This window comes from Furipterus horrens, unplaced genomic scaffold (genome assembly GCF_987537825.1).
Source record: "Furipterus horrens unplaced genomic scaffold, mFurHor1.1.pri manual_scaffold_4, whole genome shotgun sequence".
In the NCBI taxonomy this organism is placed as follows: domain Eukaryota; kingdom Metazoa; phylum Chordata; class Mammalia; order Chiroptera; family Furipteridae; genus Furipterus; species Furipterus horrens.
The window spans coordinates 95,818,436-95,832,616 of NW_028327174.1; the positions used below are offsets into that span (position 1 = coordinate 95,818,436).

The window sequence follows — 14,181 nt, forward strand, 5'->3', positions numbered from 1 at the left end:
CATTAGGGGTTGGGAAAGTGCAAGAAAATGCCAGATTTTCACAGCTTAAAGGGGACATACATAAACCCCAGGGCAGCAACTGGAAGGGTACCAATCACATACGCGGAATGGGTGGAGTGACTGGAAATGGGGCAAGTGCTGGGCAAATTGCCATAAGCCAAGCAATGTCACTGTACCATCTCTGAGCCCCCCACCACAAACACAGCCAAAGAGTGGTAAAGTGGGTGGCCCTGCCCTGGCAATTACCTATGGCTGTGCCCCACACAATTTACAGGTACCTTTGCTATACAGGGCATACTACTAGGACAAGGAGTCAAAGCAGCTCTACCTAACACACAGGTACAAACACAGAGAGGTTACCAAATTGAGGAGGCAAAGAAATATGGCCTAAATGAAAGAACAGAACAAAACCCCAGAAAATGAACTAAATGAAACAGAGATAGCCAACCTATTAGATGCTGAGTTCAAAATACTGGTGATAAGGATGCTCAGGGAACTCATAGAGTATGGCAAAAAAATAAAGAAATGAAGGTTACACAAAGTGAAATAAAGAAAAACATACAGGAAACCAATGTGAAGGGAAGGAAGCCGGGATTCATATAAATGACTTAGAAGAAAAGGAAAAAACACTAAACCAGAACAGAAAAAAGAAACAAGAATGGGGAAAGAAAAAAAAAGAAACACCGAGAGGGTTAGGAACCTCTGGGACAACTTTAAACATGTCAACGTCCAAAACATAGTGGTGCCAGAAGAAGAGAAAAATAAGAAATTGAAAACTTATGTGAAAAAATAATGAAGAAAAACTTTCCTAATTTGGCGAAGGAAATAGGCATATTAGTCCAGGAAGCACAGTCCCAAACAAGCTAGACCCAAAGAGGACCACACCAAGACACATCATAATTAAAATGCCAAAGGTCCAAGATAAAGATAGAATCTTAAAAGCAGCAAGAGAAAAGCAGAGAGTTACCTACAAAAGAGTGCCCATAAGACTATCAGCTGATTTCTAATAAAAGAAACTTTGCAGGCAAGATGCAACTGGCAAGACATATTCAAAGTGATGAAAAGCAAGGACCTACAACCTAGATTACTCTACCCAGCAAAGCTATCATTTAGAATGGAAGGGCAGATAAAGTGCTTCCCAGACAAGGTAAAGCTAAAGGAGTTCATCACCACCAAGCCATTATTATATGAAATGTTAAAGGGCCTTATTTAAGAAAAAGAAGATCAAAACTATGAACACTAAAATGACAACAAACACACAACTATCAATAACTGATTTTAAAAAACAAAAACTAAAATAAACTAAGCAAATAACCAGAGTATGAACAGAATCATAGGTATGGGGATCATTTGGAAGGTTATCGGCTGGTAGGAAGAAGAGGAAGAATGGGGGAAATGGTGCAGGGATTAAGAAGCATAATTGATAGGAACAAAATAGGGGGATGTTAAGAACAATATAGAAAAGAGAGAAGCCAAAGAACTTACACGCACAACCTATGGACATGAACTAAGTGGGGGCACCTGCTGGATGGAAGGGGGTTACTGAGTGGAGAGGGGTCAAAGGGGGAAAAATTGAGACAACTGTAATAGCATAATGAATAAAATATACTTAAAAAATAAAATAAAATAAATTAAAAAATTAAGTCTTCTTGGTCGAAAGCTCTCCCTATAGTGCTTCCCAACCTGAGATCTACTCCCTTTGGGAAATATGTGCTTCTGCTCATTAGCCCCTGATCATCCTCTGCATCTAGATGAAAGGACGTAAGAACCAACCTTAGGGGATTCTGCCTCCCGAGGCCCAGGTGGAGAAGGCGACTGGGGCGACACGAGGGGTGGGGTTTGTGGGGGAAGATGGAGGCCTCCCGGGGCATATCCCTGAAGGTGGCAGCACGGAGAGCCGGACTCCTCGCAGCCTCTGCCGGACCGCAGGCTCATTGGCAAGCGTTGTCCTCCAGCCCCGAGGCTGGCGAAGGGCAAGTTCACCTCATGGAGAGCTACTTCCAGGGTATTTGAACAGGGTGGGATGAGAGTGGTGGTTGACTCTGATAGCTTGGCCTTCGTGAAAGGGACCCAGGTGGACTTCAGCCAAGACCTGATCTAAAGCTCATTTCAAGTGCTGAACAATCCTCAAGTGCAGAAATGCTGCTCCTATGGGTCATCCTTCTCTGTCAAACTTTGATTCAATGACAGGTGACCCAGAGATTGCCACCCTTGGTACCACTTTGAAGAACCTGGGATTAGTAGAATGTTAGTGGCTTCCTTCCAATCATGTTCCTTTCTTAATTTTATTTCCCATAATCCAGGAGTGTTGTGTTTCTGTTATTTTCAGAATGTGAAGCTTTTGCTCATGACTTAATTTCTCCTGCACAATTTTAAGGCCAAGACTCTAGTTGCTGTTCCCTAAGATTTAATAACTAGTTGAAACCCAGTATAATCTGTAGAGCCTCTAAGGTTCCAAAATTGGAGTTACTTCTCTGGTCTTCAGAGCTGCTTGTGTAGCTATTTATAAAAGCTTCATTTCGGGGGTGGGGGAGAAAAAGAAGAACCAACCTTACTAAAAGGAGACATTCCAAATTATTATCAAGGACTTATTAATCGGCTTTAAAAATTAATAAACTAGTACCTGATTAATTTCACAGCATGTTCCTAGGAGATGAAGACTCCTTCCCCAAACAGCAGTATAATCCCCATCCCACTATCTTTAGACCTGGCCACATGACTGCTTTGTCCAACAGATGATAAGCAGATGTAACATACATATAACAAAAACTTCAATGCAAATGTGTGTTTTGGTTTATTTTCTGGAACTTTTGCAATCTGCCATGAAAACACACCCCAGGAAGCCTCGCGCAGCCTGGGTCTGAGAGTGAGAAGACACATGGAACCGACCTGCATTAGACCGACAACCTAAGGCAATCAATCACAATTGACCTACAGCCCTCATAGAATGTGTGTATTTATTGTAAGTCACTGAGCTTTTGGAGCATTTAATTCCTGTAGAAAAAGCTGACTAACACAGGAATATGGTTTTTCTGGTACAGTAATAATTTACATACTAAATATCAGTATATTTGACTTCATAAGTTGTAATATATATATAAACACTATCTCCTGTTTTTTCAATTTAACATTTAATATGCACTTTATGAACACTTTTAGAAATATAAAGTTACAAGAACATCTGCACTGAAGACAGTTGTTTTAGAATTCCTAATTCACATTTGATATTTAAGTACCAGGAAAGTAAGCAGAGCACAATTCCAAGCACAAACCCACAGAACTCAGGAACAGTCCACAAATTTAGTTAGAACATAGTAGCCCTCAATGTACTCTACTTTTTAGTTTTAATAAGTATCCATTTTGTAGTCCAAAAACACCTCCAAAATAAATATTTACGTCTATACATTTACCATTAGTAGACTGCAAATGTACTCATTTAAGAAAGAATAAGCCAAAAATTAAAGGTTTTAATGTAATTCTATCAAATAATTGTCATTATTCTACATGGAAAACCAGAAAATTTTAAAATAATTTCAACACACAGGAACCATACCTGGAAAAAAGTTCACTTGTTTGAAACATCTTTTTCCATGACAGAACTATTACATGTGCCATGAATACTTATCACCTGCTATTCACAATTTGATCTTCTCCAATGTCTGGCTTCTATTCCCAACTGTCCAGCTCTTAAGTTTACCACCATGTTGCCAGAACCAATGATCACTTTTTTTAAAAGATTTTATTTATTTATTTTCAGAAAGAGGGAAAGGGAGGGATAAAGAGAGGGAGAGAAACATAGATGTGTGAGAGAGAGATACATCGATCAGTTGCCTCTTGCATGCCTCCAACCAGGAACCTGGCCCACAACCCAGGCACCTGCCCTGACTGGGAACTGAGTGGCCACCTTTTGGTTCACAGGCCAGTGCATCCACTGAACCATACCAGCCAGGGCCAATGGTTACTTTTCATCCTTGATCTCCTTAGTAGCACTGGACACAAACTACAGCCCCCTCCTCTCCCTCCTGAAATACTTTCTTGCTTTTTGTGATATTACATTTTCCTGGGTTTTCCTCCTGTCTCTCACAGGCTTCTCTTTCTTATCTACTTGCCTTCTCTTCTTCAAATACCCTGTGAATGCTGGTGTTCTTCAGGCTGGGTCCTTGGGTTCTTCTCTTATCCCTCTCTTCACTCTTCCCCTCTTAAGTAACCTTAACCATTTCAATAGTTTTAAAAATAACATCTATATTGAAGTTACTTCCTAAATGATTATCTTCAGCACAGACCTCTCCGGAATTCCACACTTCAGATTCATCCTCTTCAGTTTTCTCCATCTCAGAATATAGTATTATAACCCCCATCAATCCAATTACTCATATCATACTTCAGAGTCATTCTTGTCAATTCCTTCTCCTTTAACCATCACATCCAATCCACCAGCAAATTCTGTCAACTCTATTTCCAAAGGATGGCTCAAATATATCCACTTCTTGCCAATTCCACTCACTATCACTAACAACCCAAACTAAGCTACTCTCATGAATTTGAGTAGCAGCCTTCTAGCTCATCTAGTTTGATCTCCCCTCCCACACGCTGTCTTCACAAGGGCTAAAAATTAAATTTTTAGAATGTAAATAAGGTCTTATTACTTCCCTGATTAAAATCTAATGGCCTCCCATGCACTTTCTCCATACCATAGCTTACAAGAGTCCTTACCTAATTTTTTTTTTACTTCATATTTTACCATTCTCCCAATCCACTCACTACACTTCTTAAATATGCCAAGTTGTTTTCAGACTCAGAACCTTGCACATACTACTCCTGTTACTTGAAATGCCTACTCACACTCCCTCCTTTCCTCTTCTCCACTTTCCATCAGCCTTTACTAAGCATTCGATTACAGTCACTTCTAGAAACTGCCAGAGGTATTACTTTCTTTATCACCATCAGTTCTTTAAATTGGATATGAGTACATTCCAAAACAGTTCAATGTGTGCATTTGAAAACCTTTGAGAGGATTCTTAATATCAAGAAATTGATTATGATGTAGAATCTTATTTTTAACTGGAAAGGAACAATACATCATCTACTTACTGTTGTTCTATGACATATGACAAAAACAATTCAGGAAACTTAAATAACCTGCCTCTTTTATAAGGCTATGACCCTGTGCACATTAACTTGATAGATAGCCCTCTTCTATTTGCTTATTACATTTTCACTTCCTTTAAGATAACTCCAGTCACAGAAAAAAGCCAATCCTACAATTGATATGAAATAAGAAAGGAGCCTGCATAAAGACTTGAGAAAGAACAACAAAGCTGGAAGCATCACACTCTCTTACTTCAAAACATATTACAAGGCTACAGCATTCAAAACAGTATGGTACTGTCATAAAGATTCATATACAGAACAATGGAACAGAATAGAGCAGCGGTTCCCAACCTTTTGGACACCAGGGACTGGGTTTGTGGAAGACAATTTTTCCACAGACTGGGGGTAGAGGGATGATTTCAGGATGATTCCAGCACATTACATTCAAGTTCACCTCCTGCTGTGCAGCCCAGTTCCTAACAGGCCTGGACCAGTGCCAGTCCACAGCTCAGAGGCCGGAGACTCCTGGAATGAGAACCCAGAAATAAACCCACACATATATAGTCAAATGATGTTCAGCAAGAGTGGCAAGATTACACAATAGGGAAAAGATAGTTTCTGCAACAAATGGTATGCAAGAGAATGAAATTGTAACCTTATCTTATATCACATAAAAAAATCACTTCGCAATGACTCAACTCAAAAAATACCTGAAATATAAAACCTGAATAAGTCTCCTAGAAGAAAACACAGAGGAAAAGCTTTATAATATTGATCTTGGCAATGATTTCTTGGACATGATATCAAAAGCAAAATTAGACAAAAAGGACCATATTTCACTAAAAAGCTTCTTTACAGCAAAGAAAACAATCAAGAGTGTGAAAAGGTAACCAATGGAATAGGAGAAATTATTTGCAATCCACATACCTTATAAAGGGTAATATCCAAAAAATATAAGGAACTCCTAGGAACTCAAGAGCAAAAATAAATAAATAAATAACCTGATTTAAAAATTGGCAAAAGAATAAACATTTCTCCAAAGACATAGAAGTGGCCAACAGGCACATGAAAAGGATTTTTACTAATCATCAGAGAAATCAAAGTCAAAACTATAATGACATACCATGTCACATCTGTTAAGATGGCCATTATGGAAAAAGTAGTAAGTGTTGGTGAGAATGTGGAGAAATCAGAACCTTTGTGCACCGCTGATGGGAATGTGAAAATGCAGCTACTATGGCAAGCAGTACAAAAGTTCCTCAAAAAATTAAAAACAGAACTGCCATATGACCAGTATGGCAATTCCAGATATTTATCCAACAGAACTGAAAACAGTATCTTGAAAAGATATTCGGAGCATTATTCATAATAGCAAAGAGGAAGAAACAATCTAAATGTCCACAGTGGATGAATGGATAAAGACAATGTGGTACACTGTAATGTTATTCATCTTTAAAAAAAGAAGGCTTGTCATATGCCACAGACAAGCCTTAAGGACATTATGTTGAGGGAAGTAAGCCAATCATAGAAGAACAAACACTACATGATTCCACTTTGATAAGGTACCTAAAGTAGTCAAACTCATAGAAGCAGAAAATAGAATGGTGGTTGCCAGGGACGGAGGGGTAGGGAAAAATGAGGAGTTGCTATTCAACTGGAAGCGTTTCAGTCACACAAGATGAATGTGTTCTAGAGATCCTCTGTACAACAATGTGCATATATAGTAAGTCCTTACTTCACGTCAACAGATTCTCAGAAACTCCAACCTGAAGTGAAACGACATCTAACAAAACTAGTTTTACCATCAGCTAATTATATAAAGAAGAATTAAGTTCCTATAGAAAAAACATTGCCAATGTTTTTGAAATAATGAAATAAATATGAGCTATATGTGCATCTGAGACAATTAGTAAAAGAAAGAGAATGATTTTCTAACCCACTTATTCCAGTTGAGGGTCGCAGGTAGCCGGAACCTCTCCCAACACAAGGCAGTAATCTACCCTGGAGAATATACCCTTCCATCACAGGCTGTACTCACAGACATCCACATTCACTCATGACTGGGACAATGTAAACTCTCCAATTAACTTAACAGGCATATCTTTGGAAGTTGGGAGGGTAGATTTCATATTATGCATTTACTACAAAAAAAAAAAAAAAAAAAAAAAGATTAAAAAATGTCACTCATCCAAACCTAGTGATAATTCTCATTAGCTGAATACAACTATTTAGGCCCTAGTAACAACAACTGAGAGAAACACAACTTGCTTAGCTCAGATAGGGATGTCTTAGCTGCTAGTACATATTACTGTAAAATGGCAACAAGAGAGCAAAGTCTTAAATGTGAAAGGAAGTTCTTGCCCAAGATATCTGTTAAACTTCATTTTATTTTTTTAAAGATTTTATTTACTTATTTTCAGAGAGAGGGAAAGGGAGGGAGAGAGGGAAAAAACATCGATGAGCAAAACAAACATCGATTGGCAATCAGTTGCCTCTCACACACCCCAAGCTGAGGACCTGGCCCGCAACCCAGGCATGTACCCTGACCAAGAATTGAGTCTTTCAACTTCTGGTTTGTGGGATGGCACTCAGCCCACTGAGACACACAGGTCAGGGCTCAAACTCCTTTTTAAACAATAATGGTAACTTAAAGGCCAAATTACACTTAACAGTTATCGTAGGAAAATTTATTCATTAATCCTATAAACTACTAATCTGCCTGTGTACATGGAGTACATGCCCACACACACACTTAAATGATGAATTACTGGAGCACAATCTAGTATAAAGTTAACAAAGTGTTACCAAGAATAGAAGGAGAAATCACCTTAAATTTCTTGCCACAATAGTCTTTATTGCTATAAAGCCCTGATGAAATTCTTATAAAAGATTTCAACAGACAAGACAATCCTCGAGAGTTCATCCAGCACCATACTCACATAATTATTAGCATATCTCTTACAGTGGTAAAGATGTGGTTTCAAATTGAGGCTTTCCAAATGTTTTTAACTATGACCCACAGTAAGAAATGCATATTATTCATATCTATATACATATCTATATCAAACTGAACTATTTCATCACATAACAGTTTAAATGTATATTACTACATACATGTAGATCAATAATATTTATTCTATTTTGTTGCTTAACTTTTTAAACACTGCTTGTAGTACCAAAATTAATTTCACAAACTACTATGGGGACAACCAACAATTTGAGAAACACTTTACTAGAGCCACAACATTGAATGCCTGCTGCATAATTTCAAGGTTCCAAAGGACATAGCAAAATGTCTATAGCAATGACTTTCTGATACTGTTTGCATATATTTCTCCCTTCGTTTTCTCTAGGTACATGGCTGCTTGGATAATTTAAAGGCTGCCCTTTTCTCTGGGAAGTGAAAGATTAAAATCTTCCTTCTTTTCCCAGAACTCTACTGACTTCCAAGGTATGCACTAGAGATAAGCCATATCTGCAGAAGTTATTTCCAGCATACAATTAGAATTTCTCCACAAATATAAACGATAATGTCATCACTAAGGCACCACACAGTCCCATTTCCTTTCTCAAAGAAGATAAAGCAGACTAAGTATGATTTTAAGCGTCAACAGAAAAGGCATAACTATGAAATCAAGTAATACCTAGCTGATTTAAGAATAAGAAACTTCAAATTATCCTCAACAAAAACTTAAAAATGTGCTAAAGGTTCTTTTACAAAACTCCATCCTCTCTCCAGCCACACTCCCATAAATATTTGTTTTATTTACCATCCTGCTACCTCAACTTACTTTTTTATGATGGGTAGAAAGAACAGCTGTCTCTAAAACAGGCTCCAAATCTCCTTGGTGGCTGTCATTATCACCTCTCCCAGTACCATCAAGTTGGTTCCCTTTTCTGAGCCGTATTTCTGGCTCTGGAGTCCTGCTGCACTCCAATCGGTTTTTCGCTGTCTCGTTCATGGGATACACAAGCCTTTCTTACAAAGAGGTCTTTCTTTCTGTCTCCTCTTCCTGGGAGGATGGACTTTCAGGATAGTGAGCTGACCCTAAAGAGAGGAAGGTTTAAGGTTAACACATTTTAAACACATTAAATGAGTGCTGGGGGAAGAGATAAGTTATATTATTATACACTCAAAAGAATAAAATACTCAGCAATCATTAATAACAATAAAACAATAATGTGTTAAAAACATGCATTTGCAGATAGGAAAGACTGCCAAAATCTATTTTTAATGAAAAAACAGGACCAAGAAAACATATATAATATGTTCCTACTTACCTATTGTAAAAATATATAATTGTAGATGTACATAGAATCATTATTAGAAAATATTCAAAATTGTACTCTTGGTACAGAAATGCATAGGGAAGAACCTAGGGCCTGGAGTGAGAAAATTCACTTTTCATTTTGTTCTACCTGCATATTTTTGTCACATAACATACCTGACTTTTTTCATTTTATGCATTATAGCTGAGTTTTACATATTCAATCTCATTTAGACATCATAACGATGCCTCTCCCATAGGGTATTTTTATTCTTATTTCACAGGTGAGGAAGCCAAAATTCACCACACTTTATATGAAATAAATAGGACAAAATCCCTGACTTATATAGCATATATTATTGGTAATGTTTTACATTTAATTCCTTAATATCTGACATTTCAATATTTTTGAGTTGCTTTAAACTCTAACTAGACTACCCTGGAAGACAAGAAACTCAGGATTGGAGCACACTTTTATTATCCTGTAAGTTCCTAGAAAGTGCTATGCACATAAATGTTTAATGAATATTTGCTATTTAAATGTTCTTAAGTGTTTTATAAAAACACTTTCAGAAGTTATAACTATCTCTCTAAAATGAATTTCAGGAAGTTTCCTAAAGTACAATATTTCAAGTCCTTGACCCTCTACTTCTTAATTCACAGTACAAAAGCTTTTTTTAGACATTTAGTTACATATCCAAATAAGGCAATTATCACAGGCAATCCAACTAGAAATACTGCAATAGGAGGAGCCAGCGTACATATGCTCATAAATCTCATGAGATTCAAAGTTCTTACTAGGGGAAAGGACGAGTAGAGCAAAGTGGGAGGACCTGGATACCATAAAAGGTCAAAGGTGTATTTAGTGTTCATATATGTGAGTATACAAGACTTAGTCCAAGAATTCTAATTAAACTACGAGACTGTTAAGTTTCATAAAACATGTGATTTTGCTGCAGGATTTCTCTAAGGGGTTTCAAAGTTTTGAGGGCAATAACAAACACAAAACTTTAAGGGTCAACAAACCTGGGCATGTGTCTATCACATGAGGGCCTGAGCAAGCATATTTATAATACTGAGATTTTAACTATGTTATTAATGCTCAATTCTGTAAAAGTAAACAATACTAATGATTTACATTCACTTTACATTCACTTTACAGATGTGCAAAGTAGGCTCAGAGATTAGGTAATGTATTCAAAGCCATTAGTCTATGAATAAAGAGCAGCTGGAATTTACACAGAGGTCATTGTGAATTTCATGAAGTTCATGTGCTTTCTACTACCCCCAAAATTAAGATGAGTAAAAAAAAGAAGATGGGAACTTGAACCTGTGAACAAAAAAGGGGGTCTGTAATCAAACAGACAAGTCCAGTAATGAAAAGTAATCTCACAGGGTGATATGATCATAAATTCCTAACACAGTGTGGTCAGTCAGGCTAACTAACTCCTTCAGTGAAAGGTTTAAGCAAGTCCTGTCCATTGTTCTTGTGCATTTAGGTAAACAGACTTTGGAGATGCCAGAAGTAATCCTCTTTTCCAAACCTCTCAAGAAGCAAATAATCTTGTTAACTGTACTGTGCCTTGCTTCCTCCAACTTCAGGTAATTTTCTTTATATTCCCTCCTTAATTCTTAAAAGTATAAAAGAAACTGCAAAACTAGCATTCTCCAGAGAATCTGAGATCTTGATTCCCAACAAATCTAAGTTTGGCTTAAATAAACTCTCATAAAAATTCTCTGCAAATTTGGATGTTTCTTACATCGACAAACCCTAAAGTCATTTGGTTTACATGGCAAGCAAACTAAAGAATCAAAATCTTTATTCTCAAATGTAGCAAGTACAATAAAACTTTCTGCAAAGTAGCCTTGAAATATGACCACACTAAACTTTCCATAAGCAGGAGCTATGTAAAAAGGTATGTTGCTCATTTAGGAGAATATACACGGGGTGGTCTATTAACTAGAATTATTCTGTAATCCTCAACTCAGAAACAGAAAGCAAATGACAAGAAATAAGTTTTCCCAAGAATCTGTAAGGACTCTCTTTAAATTAAAAAATTTAAAAAATCAATTTCTAGACTTCCAGCCAAGATGAAGGTATAGGTAGACACACTTTGCCTCCCTCCACAACAGTAAGAAAAAATACAACTACCTCAAAACTAAAAACAATCATAACTATCAGAAAACTGAACTGCTGGGAAGCCTAACAAAGATACAATAATCCTTCTCTATATCGTGGTTCACTTATCCCGGCCTCACTGCATTGTGGGATTTTTAGAAATACTATATTTAATTATTTATCGTGGATTTTTCGCTATAACACGGGATTTTGCAGTACTGTATATGTATGTTGTTAAAGTTACGTACATTTAAGAGTGTAGAATATGTTTAAGAACATAAACAGCATTTATAAAAGTGTGGAAAAGATTAATAAGGGAGTGGGAAAGGTTAATAAGGGACTAGGAACAGTTTATAAGTGTGTGAGCAGGGTTTATAAAGCCTTAAAATACATATAAATACTAAAATAAATGTAAGATTCCTACTTCGCGGATTTTCACCTATCGCAGGGGTGGGGGGTGTGTGTGTCTAGAACATAATACCCAGGATAAGTGAGAGAATACTGCATAAAGAAGCAATACTCATCCATATATGTAGGAGGGGCAGAGCTGGAGCGGAGAGGACACATGGTAGTGACAGCAAAGGCAGCGGCTGTGGGCAGCCAACAGAAAGAGCAGTCACATGTTATAAAAGGCAGAAGGGACATCAAGGGAGCGATCCCAGCCCCAGACCAGTCCGCGCAGCTAACGGTGAGGGTGAGGGGGTGGGGGAGGTGGGGAATAGGCCTCACTGCTTCTGACTGTGAAAACCAGTGGGGTTGGGGCAGAGGAAGAAACTGCCAGTCTCTGAACAGAGTCCGCTTGTTTAAAGGGCCCCCACAGTTGTAGAACATCTGCAAATTCAATCACTCTGCGAACCACAACCAGGACAACAGCTAGAGAGGCATCAGTCCCATACAGGAAGTGGGAGAAGTGCCTGAAAAAGGGGCAAGTGCTGAGCAAGCAGCATTGTTCCCTCTCAGTTCCTCTCAGTTCCCTCCCCCACATACAGAACCACAACATGGTGAAACCGGTCATCCCGCACTAACCAATATCTAAGGCTCCATCCCTTACAACATAACAGGAGCAACAGCTCTACCTAAGACACAGGCAAACTCAAGAGGTGGTCAAGTTAAGGAAAAAGAGCGATCAAGATGAGGAGACAGAAAAGTATGACCCAAAAGAGGGAGCAGATCAAGGTTCCAGTGGGAGAACTAAAGGACAAGGAGATAGCCAACCTAACAGATACAGAGTTCAAAATACTAGTGATAACAATGCTCACAGACTTGACAGACAAGATTAAGTACAACAAACGTCTAAGGGAAGAAGTGAAAGCTAAACTAAGTGAAACAAAGGAAAATCCACAAGAAACCAATGGTGAAGGGAAGGAAGCTGTGGTTCAAATCAATGGTTTGGAACAAAAGGAAGAAATAAATAGTCAATCAGTACACAATGAAGAAACAAGAACTGAAAAAAATGAGGAGAGGCTTAGGAACCTCTGGGACAACTTTAAACATGCCAACATCCAAATCATAGGGGTGCCAGAAGAAGAAGAGGAATAGCAAGAAATTGAAAACTTATGTGAAAAAATAATGAAGGAAAACTTTCCTAATCTGGTGAAGGAAATAGACATATAAGTCCATGAAGCACAGAGAGTCCTAAACAAGGTGGACCCAAAGAGGACCACACCAAGTCACATCATAATTAAAATGCCAAAGGTTCAAGATAAAGAGAGAATCTTAAAAGCATCAAGAGAAGAGAGTTACCTACAAAGGGGTGCCTATAAGACTATAAGCTGATTTCTCAAAAGAAACTTTGCAGGCAGGAAGGGGCTGGCAAGAAGTATTGAAAGTGATGAAAAGCAAGGGCCTACCACCAAGATTCCTCTATCCAGCAATACTATTATTTAAAATGAAAGGGCAGATAAAGTAAAGCTAGACAAGGTAAAGCTAAAGGAGTACATCACCTCCAAACCAATATTATATAAAATATTAAAGGGACTTATTTAAGAAAAAGATCAAAACTATGAACACTAAAATGACAACAAACTCACAACTATCAACAACTGAATATAAAAAATAAAAACAAAATCCAACTAAGCAAACCAGAATAGGAACAGGATCATAGGTATGGGGATCATTTGGAGGGTTATCAGCTGGAAGGGGGAAGGGGGAGAAATGGGGAAATGGAGCAGGGATTAAGAAGCATAATTGGTTGGTACAGAATAGACAGGGGGAAGTTAAGAATAATATAGGAAAGGGTAGAGCCAAAGAACTTATATGCACGACCCATGGACATGAACTAAGGGGGGGTGGGACTGCTGGAGGGAAGGGGGTTACTGGGTGGAGTGGAGCAAAGGGAAAGAAACTGGGACAACTATAATAGCATAATCAATAAAATATACTTTAAAAAAAAAACAATTCCCAGGAATGGCCTGAGATCAAAACATAGTCCTATCGACAACGTTCTCTAAATTTACTAATATAGTAAAAGAGTGAATAAAATAAGGTAAAGTCTCCAATAAAAAATATTTAATTATATTCACCATTTTACATATTTAAAATAGGAAGGGCGTACCAACATATTTTAGTGTTTCAACAATAGAATTGTTGAAAGAAAAAAAATATTTTGAGCCTTCAGGTTCCCAAAGACTTAACAAAATAGCCCAACAGGAGAACACTGAAGAGAACTGTAATTGACTATACATTTTAGTTCATTACCATTCT

At 37.7% G+C, this 14,181-nt stretch overlaps 1 protein-coding gene across 1 annotated transcript in view; it reads right to left on the reverse strand.

Annotated features, from left to right (window-relative positions):
* The window catches only part of ADIPOR2 (adiponectin receptor 2), an 82,294-nt gene that overhangs the window by 37,024 nt on the left and 31,089 nt on the right, over positions 1-14,181 (reverse strand). The window contains exon 2 of the mRNA XM_090273798.1: positions 8,883-9,139. Within this exon, the coding sequence (XP_090129924.1) occupies positions 8,883-9,053 (171 nt within the window). The 5' untranslated portion in view covers positions 9,054-9,139. The remainder of the gene's footprint in view (positions 1-8,882; positions 9,140-14,181) is intronic.